General features: G+C 44.4%; 1 protein-coding gene across 1 annotated transcript in view; it reads right to left on the bottom strand.

The window, feature by feature from the left end:
* Positions 1-1,795: 1,795 nt before the first annotated feature.
* The window catches only part of RBM33 (RNA binding motif protein 33), an 81,891-nt gene continuing 60,796 nt past the window's right edge, over positions 1,796-22,890 (bottom strand). The window contains exons 16-18 of the mRNA XM_026052998.1: positions 13,768-13,956; positions 3,816-3,904; positions 1,796-3,654 (exon numbers count right to left, since the gene is read on the bottom strand). Of these exons, the coding sequence (XP_025908783.1) occupies positions 3,606-3,654; positions 3,816-3,904; positions 13,768-13,956 (327 nt within the window). The 3' untranslated portion in view covers positions 1,796-3,605. The remainder of the gene's footprint in view (positions 3,655-3,815; positions 3,905-13,767; positions 13,957-22,890) is intronic.

Genomic DNA, 22,890 nt, shown 5'->3' with positions numbered 1-22,890 from the left:
CCGAACTGTTCCACCATACAACACGTGCCACGTCCATTGCTGACATTTTGATGAGAAAAAGGGTTACCGCGAGCGACGTGATTTACGGGTAAAACCAAAATATCCCCCACTTTTGAGAACAGTGTTACAAGGCAGACCTGTCTGTACAGCAAAATCCAACACACTAAACCCCCATACCTTGGTCCGACAATGCTCTGTATAATCCCCATCAGAGATAAAGGAGAGAACTTGTTTAAAAAGGTAAAACATTCTACCGAAAACCACACATTATATGGCCAAACCAGTCGCTTAATCAAGATAAGATTCACTATAAAATGAAATCTTCAGTGCTACAAGATGGAAACAAAATAATTCAAAAAAAATCTGGCTCCATATAATCACCTCATGGAATTACCTAATAGAACCATTATAAAATTCTGCTAATAAGGATTGTGAACAAATAATACACAGGTCAGGATATATGTATTGACTTACTAGCATCTTTATAAAAATTTGAAGATATACACAAAAACACATCAACATTTATGGAACTGTAGCCACTAAACTTACGTAAGACAACACAAAGGAAAACTAACAAATAGCTAAGATGTGTTTGACTAAGCACTCAGAATAACATTTTAATTTTAAAAGTTCAATATTTACATAGAACATTAAATTTTTTTTTTTTTTTTTTTGTATTTTGCATTGTATTTTGAATGCATGATAAAGAAAGAACAAGATAATGGTTGCAACAGATCTTCCAAGAAAGTTAAGATGTTCGGCTTTAACTAGGTGCTAACAGAGAATATGGAAATAATGCATCCATCTACCTTGAGCTCTACTTCCTCTGCGATTTTGGGGAGGAGACACGACAAATGGGACTAAAAGTCACATTATCATTCAAATTGGTCACTGCCAACAGATCCAGTTTTAAGTTAGGATTTGAGAACTAACAGGATGCTTCAACAGTTTTTAACAAGTGACTCCCCTCATTGCTGATTTTGCTACTGAACCTCGGGATATTATGAAGACAGTGATAATACCCGGTGTACGTATGTATGTGTATAATAAAAGGCATATAGACATACATACATATAATAGGTTTATGGACAGTGTGATATCCAGCTACCCCAAAAAGCAGCTAAGATCACCCGCAAGCAAGGCTGCCTGTACTCTAGCTAGGCACAAGCAAAAATCTACTGCAACTGCTTGGAGAGGATCCCTCTAGTCATAAAACAGGCATCACTTACATCGGCTCCTATAGCTGGATAGATCTGAGGCTATTCCATGTATTCCAAAGCCACCCATTTTTATCTTTTCTTCTCGTTTGTTAAAAAGCAATTGGTTTAAAAAGTTTTAAAACTTATCTCGGCTGCACTTCAGTCTCTCTGGGATGGATTCAAAACCCAAAGCAGGAGCCTCTCCCCAAACTTCTTTGGCTTTTGAATCAAATCCACAGTCTGGGGCTCCCGGAACCCTCCTAACCCCAGCACCGGTTGCTGCTGACAGGACACTGCTCAAGGGCAGATGTTCCTGCTGCTCTTCCTGTTCCATCCCTAGGTGTTTGTCCATCTTTCTTGTTACAGAGAAGCTGCACTGGAACAGTGGGATGAATAACTGTTTAATGACGAGAAAGCAATTATTATTATATTAAAAAACTATTCGAGAACCTCATGGGGATACACAGGGGTCTGGTGCTGCTGGATGTGAGCAATTAAACCGCATTTGGCAGCACTGGTCAGCGGCATCACCTCGTGTTAGGTCTTCAGGGGTGGCTTCCTCCAGGCTCTCGCTACCTGCAGCTCTTTCACTACTCTGAGCTTAGGACTAGCCCGAGCGGGACACTGTAATCATGCAGAACACATAATATGAATATTATGCATAATATGGAAGCAGGCAGACAGATCTAGAGCTCACTTCCATGGGAAAATCCTCATGATGTCACTGGCTATGTTGAAAACGAGTTTAGAAAAACTCTTTATTTTTTTTTTTTTTTGGCTAGTGTAGTATTTTCAGAGTACCAAATTATTCCATATTATTTCCGTGAAAAAACAATTTATCTAGAAGATTCCTGACAATTTTTATTATTCAATTGTTAAATTTAATAACTTCTACTTAATTAAGCTGTAGGAAAGCCAATTAGGAGGTCTTGGGGACTTGGTTACCAATAGACCTTCATAAAAAAGATCTATGCTACTATGAGCTTGCTTAGTTTATCCTGCTAGGCTTAGCACACCTATTTTGGACCTCAGTCCCTGCTGTTTTATGACAAACCAATAGTGCTCTCCTGTGGTTACTCATGTAACAAGGCTACAGAGGCTCTGCAAGTTCCTCCACTCCAACAGTAGAGAGCTTAACAGTATTCCCTAAAAGAAAGGATCAAGCAAAAGCTCCCAGGCTAAAAACTATGGGAATACATTCGTAAAAACTGCAATCCGAGAGATGACATTTTAGCAAGTTTATTCAAAAATAACTGAAAAAAGTTATTCCTTTGGCAATACCATCTAAATGGTTCTAACCAAAAGGAAATACTACGGATTTTGCTTTGAATAAAATGTAATCTTAATGTTTGTACATAATTTTGGGGGGAACTGCCACATTCAACAGCAGACTGGCAAAGTTCTTGGAATCCTGTTTTTATTGGGAACACCACATCAAAGCAAACCTTTGCAGTGAGGGGTTTCTTACGGTTCAGCATTAGTCGCAAATTAAATCTCAAGTCAAAAAAACCCCAACTAATCAAATTAAAGTGTATGGCGATTGTGAAACACTAGTGCATAACAACTACTAGGCACACACCACTCTTCCTGGGTAACGTTTTTCAAGTGAGCCACTAAATATTTCTTTTTCCTTCTATCTGGCAATGCCCTTTAAAGCAACTCAGTTACCACTCGGAGTTAACTACACCACGATGCTACTCAAGGGCAAAGATCCTTGTTTTTAAAAACCAAGGGAAAACACAGCAATGCCATTCCTATGCAAAGTCTCACGGAGCAAGTGGAGTTGGAAGGAGAAGATGAAAGTCTGTGTTGGAATAGCAAATGCAAAGACAGACTTGGCATATTTACAGAGATAGAAACTACAGTTCTCCAGTGTCACCTCCAAAGCTTCTCAGCATTCTGTTATTCAGTGAAGTAGACAGTGTTTAAGTCTATGCACGGATCCCTTCTATATGCTCAGATGCACAACATAGCTAGTTCTGTTTAGAAAAAGTGAGTTTTCATTTAAATACCTCACACTGAAGATAAGAGCAACCATTATCAAATATTCTTTGCTATGAAGAAAGTTTTTAAATCTTTCGGTGTAAACGTTCTCTCTCAAGTCACTGTGGTCACACAGAAGTATCTCCAAGAACAGTGTCTACATGCATTGTAAGCATTTGGGGAAAAAAAAATCTGTAGTTCCATGTGGTTACAACAGAACATGAACAGACGGAACAGAAATTCCACCTCCGGAGGAGATCTTAAGTCCAGCTCTCCTTGAGGGCATCTTGCTGTTCTCTGTAGCTCAACAGCAATGCAAAGACTGCAGGGCTGAAAGGGTTCAGGGCCTGGTGGTCTCGTCACCGCGTCTCACGCGCGCCCCACAACGCTCCTGTGTGGGCCAGGGCTTCTCCGAGCAGGACCTCACTCAACTATCAGCGCCACGTTTATGTGCGACAGATCTATCATGTGCCTGCAGGAAGATCAAGGACACTTAAACCTGGTGCTCAACCTTATTCTAGGCAGACAGAGGAGAGCACGAGGACCTGCAAAGGTCACTAGCAGGTGCTTGATGGCACTAGGAGAAACACTGATCAGAGAAGAGCAAGTTTTTCACCGGGATTAACCACTTACCTGTGGAATTTCTGCTGAAATGCTAAAGCGTGTGCTGGCTCCTTAAATTTTGCTATGGCTTTCCGTTGTTGAGGAAGCATCTGTAAACTCTGTAGATACAAAAAAGTACATTTTTTTAAACAGTCATTTTAATTTCCATTAAAAATTCTTGTTTTCACCAAAACCATGGGAATTTTGTCAGGAACATCTCCCAGCACTGAGGGCAGGGAACTGGGCCTAGCACAGGTTCCCAGAGATGAGGTAGAGAAGCCGAATCCCTTGTGCAGCTCCCTGCAGCCTCTGACCAGTGGACCCACGTGAAGGCATCTGAGCTGCTGTATTAAGCAACGGTGCTAATGAGAAAACAGACTGGTTAAGCAAATCCTCAGACTGCTCCAGAAGGTGAACCAAACTTTGCATCCGAACTTCCATTAACCCAATAAGCAGCACTCCAGTGGTCAGAGGCCCTGTGGTGGAGCCAACAGCCCAGACTAGCTCAGCTTCACATGCAAGTCCTTGGAATCACTCATCTGACTGGCACTGAAGGATCCTGACTTCTCACAGGTTTAAAAGAAGGGGAAAAATTAGGAAAAGGTGAAGGTTTTGATCTTTGAACTATATATCATCATATAATTTTAATAATAACTTGTGACTCCTTCTTGACAGACACTTGATGAGATGGCTTAGGTCGTTGGACTGGCTTTCTAACTTTTGAAGACTAAGAATTAATCACTGACATTAAATACCAAGATGGCAAATTAATACGAGATTTAAGAGAATTACAAAGAATACTTGAACCACAAAAAAGGCATGAGAGGAATACATTAGGTTCCCAGATCAAAAATTCCCATATGGATGACTATTTCAGAGCACGGATGGATCCACGGACCTGGAGAAAGACCATGAAATCATGTCCCTCAGCTGCACGAGCTCCTCAGTCCTTGCCACGAAGGCTCTTCAGCCCCTCTAGCCCCTCATCCTCTCTATAGAGAAGCTTGGTGACTGCTCCCCCCACCATTGAGCTGTTATTACAACTGCTATTCTGGAGATGCACAAAAACCACTCTTTGATTTTGCCGTTTTCATGCCCGTATTATTAAGAATTAGCCTCAGCAATCAGGATATGGGGGGAAAAAAAAATCTGAAGGAAGACATTCCAGTGAGCGCAGGCTGGTTGGTGAAATTAGAAAAGCAAAGTATCTAAATATTCTTATAAACCACATATTTGTACTTCCACACAAGTTAATGTTTACTGATTGACTCATCGGGATGACATGTCACAGCCTGTTCGTGTTCCGAGATCGCTGTGCTTCCCAAGGCAAGTGAAGGCAGTTCGGGCACTCGCAGACCCAAGTCAGCTCCAGGGCTCGATGGCTTTGGCAGCAAAGCGTTATCCTCGCCCAGCCTACTGAGAAGCATCTCTGCAGCATCTCATTTCACTGCTTGGCAGGGACAAGTGGAGAGGGCAGGAGTGTGGTCAGAAGGGTGCAAGGGAAGGGATGGTCAGGGAAGCAGTCAGGTGGGGGTGTCCAAGGCCACCCAACGATGGGTGCCCCCTCCCTTCTAGCGCCAAGGCCCAGGGCTCCTCGCTGCCATCCAAGCCAACCCCTCTGCTTCTCCTCCAGACCAAGGGACCTGCAGCTCATTCCCTGGCAAGGGCCGCGGCTTGGAGCGTTGTGGAGCTCTCCACGTCTGCAGTTCCCTGTGCCCAGGCTTTAAGCGGAGAGACGGTGTGAAGGGTGAGGCAAAACAAATGACACTTCACTTGGAAACTGTCAAAAAATCCAAGTTCAAACAATTGCTTTTGATTCTGTTCTACCAAAAGACTACAGTTACTGAGTACTTTCACTATACGAGCAGCATTTGCTTGAAATGCCACCACAAATCACCTTGTGGGGTTTTTTTTGTTTTTTTTTTTTAAATATCTCAGCACGAAGCATGATCTGTATCATCTCTCTAATCTAACATGATTTAGACAGACCAACTTCATCATCCAGCTAACAAAATTCTCTTGGAAATTTATGTCCTGACTTGGGGAAAACATGTACTTAATTATATTCCAGTGTAAGCTGTGAGTTTTATGCTTACACCATTAAGCAATTAGCAACGCTGATTGCCAGGCACAGAACAAGCAGCCCAGTTTTCGCCAGCGTGCCCAGGTCTTGCCCTGCTTGCTACCCAGAGACTGAACAGATGGGAGACCGGTTGGGAACACAACTAGTGTTCCACTTCAGTGAGAATCCGAAATAAAATCCCTGCCTATTCATTCTTCTGTAGTATTTTGGTCTCTTTGGATAGTGGATGATGTGCAGCTTAGGACAGATTCAGCACTTCGTGATGTTAACAGCAACGTTCTGAAGAAAACAGGCTTTTCATGCATGTAAAAAATCCATATAAGGTCTTAGCTTCCTGGGGTATAATCTGGAGAATTTTAGTAGCTTGAAATCTTGTTCAAAATGTTATCTGAAAAGATTTTAGAAGCATTTGCTTTTCTGATTCCAAATACACATGGTAGGAAAACATGTACAAAATTATATTAATCTTGCATGTTGTAATCACACTTCCTTTTTAGTTTAATACTCTTAATTTTTTTTTTTCCCCTTTAAAAAGAATTTGGCAGCCACTATTCCCATTGATTCGATTTAGTATCATTGGCATCCATGACATTCCCAGGAAGGCTCGAATATATTCACTACAAGGTGATCCTGAAATCACCTCCTAGGAAGCTGTTAATTTAAATCACCCACATTCACTAATCAGCCTATCCACCCTAGTAGTCAGCCAAGGATACTTGGATATACTCAGTATACTTGGAAGGAATGTTCAGCGAGCTTCCAAAATCCCAGCCCCATTGTCCGATTCAGACCTTTCTGGCTTATTTTGATCATGTCTTACTACTTCTGAAAGGATTTCTTGAGTCCAACAGAAGATTAATTGAACAAAACCTCTTCTTGTACAACTCTAACCCCAACTCGTTCAGTATTTGCACAAATCTCATCAAGAGAGACTTGCCTCTTGTGATCAGTGCTGGCCCTCCCATAACACCACGGGTCCAAAAACTCACTAAAATTTGATAAAAGTGAAACGTGAAACCTCTCCTAGGTTCGGGGTCTAACAGCTGGTTTTATCACTTAGATATCGAAGTGCACAAATACAAACCCACTGCATAGTGAGTGGTAAGACTTCTTTTTTTATGTGCTCTAGGTGGCTTTCAGGTTATACCCTAAATGCTGGAGTAACTAGAGACAGACACACTCAAACCTACATTAATGACTTTTTTCACTACTTCCACAGCAGTTTCTACCCTCTCTTTCTAGCCTGAAATAACCAAAATCCCTCCAAATGTCACAGTTGTGAGGGAAAACAACTCCCCTCACGTTTCCTCTTTAGCTTAACCAAGCTGGGGAGACAGCAGTAGATGAAATCCCCTCCCTGGATCCACCAGGGATCTCACAGGTTTTTAGAGACTGAAGTTTCAAAGCCCACCACCCAATACTCCTTACCGACCAACGTGAGACCATTTCAGAAGTATTCTACATATTTTCCCATTCAAACTCAGAGTGAGAGAGGAGGTATTAAGGTCTGGAACACTCTCAGCATTTAAAAACCCTGTTTTAGGCTGAGAAGGATTATTTTATACAGAAAGGATTTAGGCAGCACTGAACTGATAAGGATCAGTATTATCTTCTTTTTCTGTTTCTTTGGGAATTAGCATTGGAAGAAGCAGGTCTTGTGGCAAACGAAAAATGCAATGGAGTTGCAAATGATGGTTCACTTGTTGGGGACTCATTCTTCAAGTTATTGCTCATGTTTATTCATTGAGAGTTTGCCTACAACTATTCTAATTGCCTAATAATTAACTGGACTATTAAAAATAATCACAAGCTACAGCTTTCTCTGCCACAAAAATAGTGTCTGACTATGGCATAAACATCATAAAAGGACCATGCCCTCTATATACCTTTCGTTAAGTCTACAGTGTTTGCTTCCCTCAGATTACTCCTTTCTATACTCACTCTCCTCAAGTCTACAGTGTTCCAGAGTCCAAGAAAATGTTACTGAAATAGCATATAGGTAACAGGAGCATAACAGTGCCTAGCAAATCTGAGCGAGGCAGCAAGAGATCCATGAGCAGCAAGCAAGGGAGCTCCTGCAGGAACCCAAGATCTCACAGAATCACAGAATGGTTGAGGTTGGAAGAGACCTCTAGAGATCATCTAGTCCAACCCGCTGCTTCAGCAGGGACACCCAGAGCACGGGGCACAGGGCGGCATCCAGGCGGGTCTGGAGACCTCCAGAGGAGACTCCACAGCCTCCCTGGGCAGCCTGTTCCAGGGCTCTGTCACCCTCACAGATCTCCTGCAACACCAAAGCTCGTGGTGGTTACACAGGGAGGGAGAAGCTAAAAGGCAGACCGGAGAGCACAGGGAAATGCCAACCAGGCAGGCACGCAGACCGCAGCAAGCCCTCGTTTCAGTTACAGCAGACACATGGGAAATAAGTTTCCTCCTTCACTTAATTCCTTTCATTAAAGTAAATGGACTATCTAATAGACTGTTCACTGGTGAACTGGGGAGTAATGGTCTGTACAGAGCTGCTGAGAAAAAGGTCTGCTGAAAAACCAAGTGTAAAACATCCTTAAGCAGCAGCACTGCTACTATCTAAGCTCTTGTGCAACAGGCTGAAAGGGGCACAGCGGGCACTGGCTGAGCATGAAGACCACACCTGATTTGCTCTTCTCTCCCACCAGTAAATGCAGATACATTTTTGCTGCCTGCACAGCTTCCTGACACCAGAACCACCTCTGCTGGAGACAGCAAGCTCTGCCTGTCACATACAAGCCCTGAATCTGGACTAGGAGGTATTAACTTTCCTTCAGCTGACTTCCTTGCCTCTGACCTCCCCCACTTTCTGTCCCTCCTTCTCCTTTTCTGTTATCTTTGTCTTCCCACTATCCCCCTTTGCTCAGCCTTCAAATTCTGCACATTGCATGAGAAGAAAGGATCCTATAAGAGGGGTGAGCTCCACAATACAGGGGAGCTTCTCTGGGCTCACACCTGACTCCACAGCCCAGCCAAATGGAGCAATCCCAATCCAAATCATCTCCCACAGCCCCTGGAGTTGGCAGAGATCCTCATCTCTGAGAGCTGAAAATGCTTTTGTAGGCAGGGAGATCAAAGCTGCCACCAAGGCAGAACCACGAGCCATATGCCTCCCATCACACCAGGAGAATTCCCACCATTCCCATGTTCTGGAATCATTCATCTGTATTTGCTTCTCATATTCACCAAGACGCCTTGAAACTAGAAATAAGACCATTTTTAATCAGCAGGTTAGTGCACGGACCTGTCCTTGCTCCAGCTGAGCACTAGGTAGCAGTGTCACTCCAAGAATGTACAGAGAAACGCAGCCCGAGGCAACTGCTTTTCCCTGCTGGAAAAGGCTGGAAAAGGGATGACTACAGAATCAGAGTAAAAAGGAGATATTTGTAAAACCACTTCCAACACAGCTAGGGTGCAGCATCCTAAACAGCGCCGAGTCAGATGATGTAAAACCATCATTTTTACATCAGGGAATCTGTGATCTCAAATCTTCACCAAGCAGCAAGGGAGAATTTGCCCTCGTGTTTCCTGTTTGGAAACATGCAATGAGGGAAATAGGATTAAAGATGAATTATGGAACAAGTCCAAATTATCTGAAGAGCGAGCACACGATCCCCAGCACCGGCAGCACCCTAAAAGACAACTGCATCAATAGCAGAAACATTAAGCTTGGGTTTAAGAGGACAAGAAGTGAAGCCTTCCATGCCTTTTGCAACTTGTTAAAACCTACTTCAGATGAACTTTCTAATTCTGTGTTCCGAAACCTGCATTAACAAATGCTTTGGAAAGCACAACTATATTTACAGTTTGTAGTGACGTGGGATTCATCTCACAGCTTCTGCTCTTCAGAACGAGTCTGAGAGCAGCCCATATTTTTAAGGAAGGGATTTTGCCTGCCAATTTAATCCCATTTGAGCTATAAAAGACAGCTATGACTATGGGGCTATTCCTGGAGCCCCAAACATTTCCTTCTATTCAGTATCCCTAGAATCTTAGCAGAGTTTTTTCTCCTGTTTTAATAATAGGACAACCTTAATAAAGCAGGGTTGAGAAGTTAGGAGTCTTTAGTGATTAGACAACAGAGGGTATTCCAAAGCTCACACAGAGGGAAAATATTTTTCTCCATTTCCAGGACTTGAAAAAGTAAATTTTCCACCCCTCAACTGTAAAAATCTTCATCTTCCCTTTCCAGCATCCAGCTTTTCTCAAAATGTCACTCTCAAAACCACCTCCTTGATTGAAGCTGATGGCAAAACTGGAAGCACTGAGTAATAATTTCCATTTGCAACTTTGCTTCCCAAGACAGCTCTGCGCAAGGTACCTGCACGTCCATAATGACTGCAGTATATAAAAGGTAAGGGCCAAAAATACAAATCCCTTCTGTGTGTGGAAAAACTGAGAAATCTTTCTCCCCATTCATCTCCTTAGTAAAATGTAGTTTTTTCTATAGATATGTAAGACTTTCTGTTGTACCACCAGTGTAGACCACAGAACGGTTGAGGTTGGAAGGGACCTCTAGAGATCATCTAGTCCAACAGCCCGCTCCAGCAGGGACACCCAGGGCACAGGGCGGCATCCAGGTGGGTTTGGAGACCTTAAGGGAAGGAGCCCCACAACCTCCCTGGGCAGCCTGGTCCAGGGCTCTGTCACCCTCACAGTGCAGAAGTTCTTCCTCACACCGAGATGGAACTTCCTGGGTTTCAACTTATACCCACTGCATCCTACTTGCAAGCCTAAGAAAATGCATTCATGATATGGAAGCACCAACAAAATCAGAAGCCAAACTGCTGATCCGAACGTAAGAGCTGGGATGGGGCTGTTACACAGAGAGCTCCCCCAGAGCAGCTGATACTCATGCAAGAGGCAACATTCAAATTTAGGAGCTGCACTTGCACATCATTTTGAAACAAGAAGTTTGCTTTCCAATAGCAGCTGCTTCAAGACCAAGCACGAACAGGGAGAACTCCTGGGGTTCGGCTTCTGGTTTTGAAGTTGCTTTCACAATCGTTGGAAATGAACATTAGGTCCATCTGGGAATAAATTCAATTCCAGAGTTGGACTCATTAAGGGAAGTTCTGCTGATGACAGTCGATGTCTGACGCCAGGACAGTCTACATGTTAAAAACTGAGGCAGCCACAACTGCCACAACTTCTCTTACAGTCCCTACAGCTTCACCAGAACTAGCTGAAAACCTTAGCAGCTTTCTTAAAGTAATAAAAAGACAAATATATCAACCAAAACCCACTTATAATGTCTCATTTTGTCTCTTTTTAGTCATCTCTCTGAATCCCTCCTATCTCAGATCACCAAGCTTCGACATCAACTTCATTTTCAGAAGCCAGAGCTTGGGCACTGCACAAAGATCCTTTTTGCTACAGCACCTCTTTGCTCTGGTCATCGGTGTTAACCCGTTCTTGCCTCTCACACACTACCCAGATGTGCAAAAACTGCAAACCTCACATAGCAAAAGACCCTTCACTCTTCCCATCTCTTCTAATGGCCCCTTCCAGGCTCCTCATTGCAAATGACTTGTCTTAAATGCATTTTTTCAGGAGTGAGAATATAATGAGAGAGAAGACCCTCTTTCCCCTTGCAAAGCCTCTTGGTCATTCACAGGGAATTTCATACAGCACTGAGCACAGACACTAGTAAAAACACCAGTTTATAGCCACAAGAAGATATAGTCCTTCCCTTTGGGATTTTGACCTCTTTCAAAACCTAGCACAAGTTATTACTGTGAAAGGGGGCAACACTACAGATTTTCATATGTTTCTTTTCTAGTTCTTTCACTAAAAGGCTCTTATAACTGCTGCTATCCACTCCTCCTTTGGGGTATTAATATTGCTCTGCCACATCATTGCATCATAAGAAAATAAGAGTGATCAGAGTGGTCCCGACCTCACATTCCTCCTATAAAAGCATCACTCCTTCCCTGTACGTTTCCCTATCTGCACTTTTAAAACATCCTTCAGTCTTAAACAAGCCAAAAGGCTGGAGAACCTTGTTGAAGATTTTTTGTGAAATTCCAGGGCACCATCAGCACAGGAGACTTCTGCATCATTAGCTAAATTCCACCATTACTCTCAAGATCTTAGATCTCTTCTAAGAAGAAAACAGATGATGATGATGGTCTAAAAAGAACTGTTTGCAACAAGGTACAGCTGACTACTGTACGAGACAGGGATACATCAAATCCCACTGGAAAACTATAAATATATTATAATATATATATTATAATATATATATTTCTTAATTCCTCCCTATTAGGAAGACGAGTCATCTTGCTAGACTGGTCTGTGACACAGCATGAAGACACTGAGTCTGAAGTCTGATAAGAAACAGCAAGTCCTGAACAAATCCTCCAGCACGTCCTCAGGAACCTCCTTTAGCCATGAAAATTTCCTAGGCGGGTTTCCATTAATCTCTTTTAATATCCTCATGCAAGATTTAGCAAGTAAACATAGAATAAATGTGCTCCAGAGCTGACCCAACTTCAAAACAGTAGGAATAATTTCACGCAAAGTGCTGCAGAACACGAAGGGACCAAATATTCTGTGAAAGGGTTTTTTTGCTCTTTGAACTTTGAAATTATTTCAAAATTATTTCATTCACTAAATTGGAAAAGCGAGGCAGGGCAGAGAGCACATCTCCAGGAGAGCACTGTGTTCCACAACACGCAGAGAACCCTACTCGTAAGGAAGCCTCAAAGACACAGGAAAGTGCCAATTAATGCACTGAATTTGTCTGAAAGTGCTGATCCTATCAAAAGGAGCTCCCTAAACTGAGAAATCAGAGGAAAAATATCCCATTACCTGTAGGTTTCATTATCTGCTCACTGATATTTCCAAGTGCACTAACCATAATTTTGGCAGAACCTCCTAAACCCTCCGGGGCTCCAAAAGCCTCCTGGTTTGGTGAAAGTCCGTTCAACTGACGTATCACAGAATGGCTGAGGTTGGAAGGGACCTCCAGAGATTGTGCAGTCCAACCCCCTTGCTCCAGCAAGGACACCCAGGGCATGGGGCACAGGGTGGCAGCCAGGCACCTGGATCTTGGAGATCCAGGTGAAGGAGACTCCACAACCTCCCTGGGCAGCCTGTGCCAGGGCTCTGGCACCCTCACAGTAAAGTTGTTCTTCCTCACATGGAGATGGAACTTCTTGTGTTGCAACTTACACCCATTACCCCTTGTCCTGTCACTGGCCACCACTGAGAAGAGCTTGATCTCTTCCTCCCTACACGTATCAGCTGTAAGAGGCAACGCTGAACCAAAGCTCTGAGCAGATACCCTGGCACGTGCCTGTCAACCCTCCAAGAAAGACCCCTCCAAAACACTAAGTGGAGAAATGCTTGGGAAAGAGGCCACTTCCAGCAAAGGGCAGAGGGTGCCAGGACAGCTGCAACGTCCCACAGGGGCAGCGCTCGTCACGGGCTCTCACCCCAGGTGCAGTGACAGGACCCGGTGTGTTCGACAGAGCACAGGCTGACGACAAAGACAAGGGCAGCAGCCCAAGGTGCCGTGGTTTTGATGCACTAATCAACATCATTTTGATGCAGTCCCAAACCTCACTGAATGGCCCTGCTTGTGTTTTGAATGAACATTACAGAGCTGGCAAGAAATACGACGTGAAAGAGACTCCTCTGCAGCAAGAATGTGATGGTTTGCAAAATTCTCCTCTACCTCCCATGCTGCAATATCACCCCGTGTTTGCCTTTGCTGTCGGGTGCAGAGCGTGTGTGCATGGCGGGGGGGGGGTGCCTTCAAACATAAATTACCAATAAACACACATTGTACACAGTGTCAGGGAATTAATTGAGCTTTCTGGACTGAAAGGCTTTTGGCACCAAAATCAGAAGCCAAGCTTGACCTACCTGAATGGGTCCCACTGACATCAGCAGGTTTTTCAGTTGGACATCAGTAGTTGATGAAGAAAGCCCTTCAACTGACACGATGCAGGGCTGAGGTTTGCACTCCACCACTCGCAGGTTCTGTTTATTTGGCATCAAGCGTCCTCGGCCCATCTGGCCTGCTACTCCTCTGCCTCTCCCGTGCATAATGACCTGCCAACAAGGAAAGCAACAGGGTTTTGATTTGCTCACCTAGAGCTGCTGCTACCTGCACTTGACAGACAGCCCACGTTAGCGAGTTACCCAAAGGCTCCGTTAAGGCGAGTGTCGATTTAAAGCAGCTTCTTGCTGCTTGATGATCCCCCAAAATACATATTAACATATTCATCGACTGCTTATATAGACCTCTTAGGCATACAAGAAGTTCTGAACGGGACTGCAGTCAGCCTCAGTTTTCAGGAACCATCAGCACAGCGATAGGGTAATTCAGGCCCAAATGCATAAACACAACGTTGTTTTTGACACTGGCAACACGAGCGCTCACGTGCTCAGCTCCCCTTGTTGTCTGCTCAACGTCACATGGAAAAGTTGCACGGAGGAAGCAGCTCCAAGACCATTTGCCGCTTTATCCCGATCTGAAGCAAAAACATTGTGGCTAATGGTCTGAAAGGACAAGACACCTGAAAAGCCCTAGTGGTTTTCGTGGAGCACCCAAGTTTAAGTGGAACAGAAGGCAGATGTCAGAGCCAGCACCGAGAGTCACCTCACGGGAACGAGCAGTGTGTGAATCTGCTTGCAGCAGCACCTGCCAGCCCAAGCAGCGCCAGCTCTGGGACGTGACCCTCTGTGATGCCCACGGCCGCCTGCGACTCTCGCCTACGCTCAGGCCACGGTCTGGATAAAAAGCCTGGGTGCAACCGCCGTCCTCGTGACTTTTGAGGCTGGGAAACGGGTCTGATCCTGTCGCCCAGGCAGCTACTCTGCCATTTGCTTCTAAGCCAGGCGCCTTCCAAGCACCTTCAGAACTTACAATCTGTGAATATTGGCTATTATTATCAGTATTTAACATGCTCAGAGACAACTGCTGCCGCCTGCACTGCAAGCTGCAATGAGGAGCATCCTTGGTCTCAGCATCCCAGAGCCCCCAGGTGCAAGGGAGCTTTCCTTCTTTCTCTTTCCTTGAAGATTTGCAAGCCCAACCTCCTCTTGCAGCTGTAACAGATGTCACTAACCAGTGGGTTTCACAGTAACTGGCAGGTTTCCTGCGGATAAGGAGCCAAACCAGTGGGCTGCACAAGACGACAAACTCCTGGGATGCACAAGGAGGAGGTTTATGGTCTGGGAGCAACATTATCTTGCCTGGGAGCAACATGATCTTGACCCAGCCTTGCATGTGGCTTCACAGACAGTTTTGCAGGTAAATCTTTGAGACCAGTAGCAAGGGAGAAGTTGCAAAGCCTTCCCGTCAGGCTCCACAGCTGCTGCTCAGAGAAGCGGGAGCTCTTCTGTCTCCCCACATCCAAGCCCACGCACATGAACAAACCCAGAGCAGGAGAACACCCTGCATTAAACCCTAATTTCTAGTATTAGTTCCAATATCAGCATCAACATATGGGGACAGACCCTGATGCCTTTGCCAGATAATTTCTTTTATTCCACCTCACCACAGCTGGAAGATGACGAAACCAAAGTGAACATCACCTTAGAAGGCTTCAAGTGCAAGAACTGGGAGTTCTTGCGCTTGTGTTAACTGTCTGCTGTGGAAAAAATAACCATCAACATTTGCAATCATTTCTTTCCCAAACCAAAGGACGGTCCCAGCACAAAGGAGGAGCATCTTGGAGCAAAGCTCCCAGGTACAAGACACACTGAACACGCTGATCAATGGCCCTTTGGCAGCAAGAGGCCAAATTAGCTTCACTAGGAGGCCCAGTTACTGCAGACTAAAACTCCTCACACTCGCCCAGGGAGCAGAGAAGCAGCTCCACAAGGCACCGACATGCGCAGAGGTTGCACCAGTCCACAGGGCTCATTCTCAGCTGGAGTCCTCCCTTGGGTTGGGATCCACCAGCCCGGCATTCCCGCAGAGCAGCCTGGGACGCCCTTCTCATCCAAAAAGGTGGGAGCAGCTCTGGCTTTTTTCTAAATTAATGCATTCCAGACACACGGAAACCTGCACTGGAAATGCAATCGAGACACAAGGCAGCAGGCAAAGGCCTCAGCATAAAAATAAAGAGGAGGAGCAAGGCTTGGTGGCTCCTCCAACACAGCCCTATGGGGTAAGAGCAGCCTGGAGACCTCCTGCTTGGTGAGATGATCTGCAGCAGCTGGGTGGGCAGAGATGACTCTGGCACACTTTTGACCTCCCCAAAGAGGAGCAAAGGGGCATTCAACTTATCTGGGGACTGACAGGGGGAGCAATCATTTACAGATGACTGCAAAGAAAACGCATCTACCTGCTGGCTCCTCATCTTTACTCATGGGAGAAACAACGAGGTGGTGGCCACAAAAAAGGACCCAAAGCCCTTGGGTAGAGCAGGTGGGTGAAGGAAAGTCATATTGCAAAAACCTTCCCCAAATGGGGTCGAAATCACAGGGGTCACACTACCTAGAGGCTGCTGGTTGTCTCGGTCCTTGCTCACTTTCAAGCGTTTTGTTTTTTCCTTTCCCATAGGATTTAATTTCTGCAAGTCTAATTTTAATGATCTTACACCAATTTAAACAGGGAGACATTTAAGTCTTCTCTTGTCAACATATATTTTTATGATTTTTTTTCTGCAGCATTTTGGCATGTACAGGAAACACTACAGTTTTGGAAGTGCATTTATTCTGGTGAAAGCAGGTAGAACACATCAGAGTTCACATTAGTCCTGCACCAAGATCTGAATGGGAATGATTTAAATTTTGATTTTATAATGCAAATTCCTTTAGTTTGCTCTAGAAAAGACTAAACTTCCTTCTTTGTCTGCAAACCTGACTTGCCCGCTGCTTCATTTCCATATCACAAATCACTCTGACCTTCGAGCGTTGAACTTCCAAGTCCTAGAGCAGGTTGGCCTTCCCAAATGACCATAGAGCAAGTAAGAGACCCCTTGGATGAGCCTTACAATTACTTGGTTAGTTCAGGAGAAGCAAAAATGCCTTTTGCAAATGGCAGGAGCTCTGTTTGGGTGAAAGCATCAAAAAATCTGCCTTTCAAATGCCCCAAAATGCAAAATCACCAGCACTGCCAATGACCACAAGTTCACTTCAAATACTGTGCAGAATTAACCCCCCAAACTCTAAAGACAGGCAAAAGGATTGGAGCTCTGTGGTGAACATTCCTCAAACTTTTGCTATGCAGTTTGATCTGAAATTGCAGACTAACAAAAAAAATGCAATTCAAAGGAAACATTTCAGAACAGATTCCCTGATGCCAGGCAAGGTTGTATTTCAGAACTGACTATATATCTTTCCTTCCTCAGGTTTGTGCCTTGAGAAACATAAAGATCAGTCTGACAAATGCACAATTGCAACTTTTTAAACGCAATTTGATGAAGGATTGCCTGGCTTTGGTAAGCTACAGCCCTGCACTCTATCATAACCATTATGACAGTTTTACAATGAAGATGAAGTTTTTTTGCCACCAACATTAGCAGGACAAATTTATTTATAACAAATGCCTTAAAACGTACTGATAAAGAAAAAAATGCCTATTGATACTGTCAGAGCTTCTTGCAATTTGACAGATCAAATCTTATTTTCATTCTTAAACCCCATGAAGGAATGGTATCACCAACCCGCATTCTGTAGTCGGCAAATTGATTAATCCCCCTCTATAGAAATCTCACCTCTTGATTACACCTATCACACGTTAAGCAGCATTATTCTACAGTGACAACACTTGACAAATTCCCAAACCGTTTTCCTCAGCCTTTGTGGCCCTGCTAGCTTGTATTAACCCCGATGAAAAATTAATTTCCCTTATCTTCCGCTAAACCCCAAAATCCAAATCCGCCAAACTGGTGACTCTTTCTGTAAAGGTATTATGAAAACCTCCGAAAGATTAATTGCATGTCTTCAGGTGACATTAAATTAATTTCTGTACTCGTGACAGACGCCTGATGCCGGGCGCTGAGCACACAGATAACATTGTGAGGACAAAGGGGGACCGGGCCGGGGTCCCGGGGCGGCCTCGCAGGGATTTGCCCTCTGATAAGGGCCCGTTTCACTGTCAGGGCAGCCCGCAGCCCCCAAGCACAGGTTTCTATGGGCTCTGACAATGCTGTGTCTATCCCAGCCATCTCTGCACGCCTAATTCCAAGAAAAAAACACCCAATAGCAAGGGGATGTGTGCGCTGGATAAAGCGCTTCAAGGGGAACAAATTCGGGTTGATTTGGCTGAAGAATAATAGGGAGTGCTTTAGTGGGTCTGACATTTTCATCTGTGTTTAGATGTGTTGTAGATCAGTCTATTGAGATGAAGGGTTAAATCTTGCAGGAAAATCTCCATCCCAAACGTCTTGTAATTGATTTCCTTTAAGGAAGGAGAAGTACTTTGCATCTGCTGCTGGTTAGAATCAAGATGCGAGTCAGAACTGAGCGTCTCTGAAGTGTCACAGTAGTTAAGAGGAGACAACAAGAAAGAGCAAAACCCAAACACCCATTTGATTGCTAGACTCATATTCAAGGGAAAAAGCTGATTATTGTATCCTCTGCCTGGCTATATAGATTTTCATATGTATTTTTTTCTAGCAGTGCTACAATTGATTGCAATAAAATGAGATGGGCATCGACGCAGCCCCTTGTGATCCTCATGGAGCAGATCCTCATGGAGGGAAGAAACCATGTTGAGCAAGAAATCCTTCCCTCTCATAAATAAGAGTCCTTTCTCACTACAATTACCAAAATCACATCGGAAAGGCACAGCCCCTAAGCTTATTTATCCCTCTTGGTGCTCCTGAAGTGGTACCCCCGCACTACAGCTGATTTGAAACCTCCAACAGTCTCACGAGTAGAGGCAGAAACACAATGCAGATCTGGTACAGCTGCAGTCCCCATTCACACACACAAATGGCTCTTCCCACGATAACCAGTGAGTTGGGGCTTATTTTTCCCCAGCCTGAAACTTTTTGGGTTGTATGTACATATACTCCCACTAATATAAATACATGTGTGTATGTGTGTGTGTATCTATTTCCCCCAAGGGATATTTCCCAGCAGAAAAGACCCTGTTAAGCTGCAGCGGGGTATTCAGCGAGCCATGACTTGAGGACTATCCTTTCTACTGTGCCTAATGATGTGCGAGAATCAGAACAGCAGAAGAAAACATGAAATATCTTAATAAAAAACCCTAATGCTGCTGGACTCCATGTACTAATGGGCCTCTTAAGTATTTCCTCGTACACTTGAGAGGAGAACTGAGACAAGGCAAAGGACTGGCCAAAGCCATTACAGAGCTCCAGCCACACCTGGGCTGCACTGGAGTTCCAGCAGCAGCAGCAATGCAGTTAACCAAACTGAACCAGTACTATGTGTATTTCTAGTTTAAACAGCTACAAACTCAAACATACAGTCCATGCTTCTGGAAAACAAAAATGCAGTGTCAAAGCTAGAGTAGAAGCTAAGTTCTGGCCTGGGCCTGCACTTTGCCCTCAGAAATACCTTGGTTCTTGCACGATCCTTTCCACAAAACACAACACCTTAATGTAGACGTCAAGAATGTGACTCAGAGCAAAGTTCAGTTGTCAGGAGCCAGCACAGTTCTTGTACAGACAATCCCAGTGAATTATGAACATGCAGGTAACGGATGCAGAGAAACTGTCAAGAGAAAAGATTCCTGTTTGAAAACATCCCAAGCTGCCCAAAGCTCCTGGGAGCCCCTTCCAGCTGGGCACCAGGCATGTGGTGAGAGAAAAGCAGGAGAAAACCTGCATGGGCTACCAGACAACAAGCCTCATTCTCAAGACTTGAGACTTCAGCTGACTGTCATTATGCCAGATAAAAACAACTCAAAACCCACAAGTTCTGTCATTGTATCCAAAAATACTAAGCAGAAAACCACCCGTTTCTCACTTTGTTCCATTCAGAAACAGAAGTCAGGCAGCACTGAGGCACGTTCAAAGTCTAAGCAGTCTCTGACACACGAGAGTAAGTTACTACATGGCATTAGCCTCCTCTCTATATTTTTAAATCAATCCTGCTGCTATGGTAGGAACAGAATCACAGGATGGCTGAGGCTGGAAGGGACCTCTACAGATCATTTAGTCCAACCCCTGCTCTAGCAGGGACACCCAGAGCACAGGGCGGCATCCAGGCGAGTTTGGAGACCTCCAGAGAAGGAGACATCACAACCTCCCTGGGCAGCCTGTGCCAGGGCTCTGGCACCCTCACAGTCAAGAAGTTCTTCCTCACATGGAGATGGAATTTCCTGCGTTTCAACTTGTATCCACTGCCCCTTGTCCTACCACTGGCCACCACTGAGAAGAGCTTGGCCCCTTCCCCCGTACATTTACCCTTCAGGTATTTATACATATTGATCATATCCCCTGCCAACCTTCTCCTCTCCAGGCTAAACAGGCTCAGCTCGCTTATTTTTTTCTCATACATAGTGGTATCAGTCACATCTGTCTAAAAATGAGAGGATTTCACCCATTTTAAATTAGGATGAAAAACCAGAATCAAAGCCTTGTACTTTAAACTGTGCTCAACCAGAAAACTGGTTATGCATTTGTTGACTGATCGTTAGAGACATGACAGACCGAAACCAGGCTATTTGGAACCTCCCTATCTTCTATATCACTTTTAGTTTTTCTAGTTCATACTTCTTTAAAACTAATGGCTCAGGTGGATATTTCTGCCTTGTTTTCCTAGGCTTCTTGCTAACACTGCTGGCAACACAGCCAGAACCTGCCCCACCTCTGTCTCCAGCCACTTAGTGTCAAACTGCTCGGTGCTCACAACCATCTCCCTGTTGGAGGCCTGTTCTAAATAGCTCAGCTAAAAAAGCCATTCAAAGGCATTTGTAACTCTTGGAGATATTAAATTTAGATCAGAGGAATCTGCATTTTTCCCCAATTCAGTAATTAAATCCAGCTAATTCTCACTTTGTTACATACTTTTCTAATGCTGGGGCAGTTGCCTTGAGCCATTTCCCATCAAGAAACTGGGTTACCAGCTAGTGCTTAACACCAAAATCGTGATCAACATGAATTCTGCACCACAGAGGAGGAAAAGGAAGAAAAACTCCTCTGAGATACAGCAGGAGTGGTAAGCAGCAGCCAACGCCTGCTCTGAGGACACGCAGGAGGAGGCAGCTCCTCCTCCACACACAATTTAACAGCCTAGTGAGGAAAAGGAGAGCCCTGTTCTCCAGTCTATACTGGGAAATACTTTATTTCACCTTGTCTCCAAGTTATCCACATGAAAGCTAAATTCAATTTAGGGAGCTACATCTTCCCCTCTTTGAGGATTTTATTGCCAGCCATAAAAACCTTATCAGCATCTGGTTCTGCTCTCACCTCAGGTACCTGTACTTGGTCAGTGTGCCCTTATGCTTCTTTTTCACTGAACAGCAGTTTCCCAGATAGCACAGGACAGTCCATCTGCCTCTGCCAAAGAACTACTTCAAGTCACAAAATATTCTCTTGCTACAGGAACCATCCTCATTGGAGGGTGAAGGAAAAAGGGGCTGTTACTTTTTCCTGGGGTATTTGGGCCATAGCCTGTCTTTTCCATAACAGGAATATCCCAGGTCTCCCTAAGGATTACATATATATATATATATATATTTCCAAGGAGGAAGAAAGGAGGAGAAACTACGTTTACTCACAACGTATTTCTAGAGTGAAATCTTACAGACCATGGCAGACAGAGTCCTTCTTCCTGCAGCCTGCAAATTACCATCCCTCCAAAGGTCCTGCCCCTTTGGATGGTCTATAAATGACAAACGTGACACGGGGACATTATGATAATGGCTTCTGATGTCTTTCAATCTGCTTCTCATGAAACAGGGCCATGTTTTGTACCTGCCTCTCTTCCGAAGGGTGGCACATGGAGCAGCTGTGAGGCCGCCCGGCCGCTGGGATCGTCGCCTCTGCTCCGCTTCCAGCGGAGCTCCCTGGAGAACTCGTCAAGCAAACACTGAAAATCTTCATGTTTGTAATTCTGGACTTACTTGGATGAAAGGCACTATGAAGCTTTCCAGACAAATATTTTTAATCAGTTAAATTTGAACAGACACGTGCGAGCGACACCGAGTACAACCATCCAATGAGGCTGGTGGAGCTCGTTACGTGAGCAAGGAACAACCATCTACATCAGGATATTTTTTCCACATTTCAAACTCCATATGCACCTCTCCCTTTGCAATTATTCTGACTATCTTCCATTCCAGTCCTTTCTTTCCACAATCCAAGGACATTTTTGGGGGGTTTTGGTGACAGGCTGTCCGGATAAAACAACTTGCCAGCTCTTCCTTCAAGCTTTTCCAGATGAAGCATCTCAAGTTCTCAGAAATTACGACCAGTAATAGGATGTTGCCTTTAATCCAATGTAGTGCACTGGAATTAACTTTACATATATACAAGAAAGCTCCTTGTGCAGCTTTCCACAGATGCCGAGTAGTGTGTTCTCGGTGCAGTGTTAGAACCAGCATTTCCAGGCCTCTGGCACAGACATCTACCACTTTGAACATGGCAGAGCAGTTTCTGGCTAGGGAGAAACCACCCAACAACACTGTCAAACACCAGAATGATACAGAGGTTTTTAAGATATTATCATTTCGCACACAGCCTCCAATCAGATGAAAAACACACACAGCACATTTCATATTTCATCTTAGGATACTTAAGAGTTGCAATCAGTACAAGCCTGTTCTTTGAGGACTAACACCTCTAAAATCCCAGCTTCAGAGTTCAGCTGCCCTTGGTACTGTAACTATTTGCCAACAGGGTGATAAGCAGGGAGTCCAAGGAGACCATGAACATGGAAGGGGTTAGGGACCATCACCCCTCAAAACAGGCTCTGACTGCACACCAACAGCTAGCAAACCTTGAAAGTGAGAGAGAGCCACCAGAGGGAAGAAGGTCCTTCCCCACATCTCGTGGGGCACACGAGATGGTCACAGCACCTGATCGCTGCCACAAATTATAGTTTGGTCAGCGAAAA

Source organism: Nothoprocta perdicaria, unplaced genomic scaffold (genome assembly GCF_003342845.1).
Source record: "Nothoprocta perdicaria isolate Ctin4 unplaced genomic scaffold, notPer1 scaffold_95, whole genome shotgun sequence".
In the NCBI taxonomy this organism is placed as follows: Eukaryota; Metazoa; Chordata; class Aves; order Tinamiformes; family Tinamidae; genus Nothoprocta; species Nothoprocta perdicaria.
Note: the sequence above shows the minus strand (reverse complement) of the source record. Positions and strands in the feature narration are given on the sequence as shown.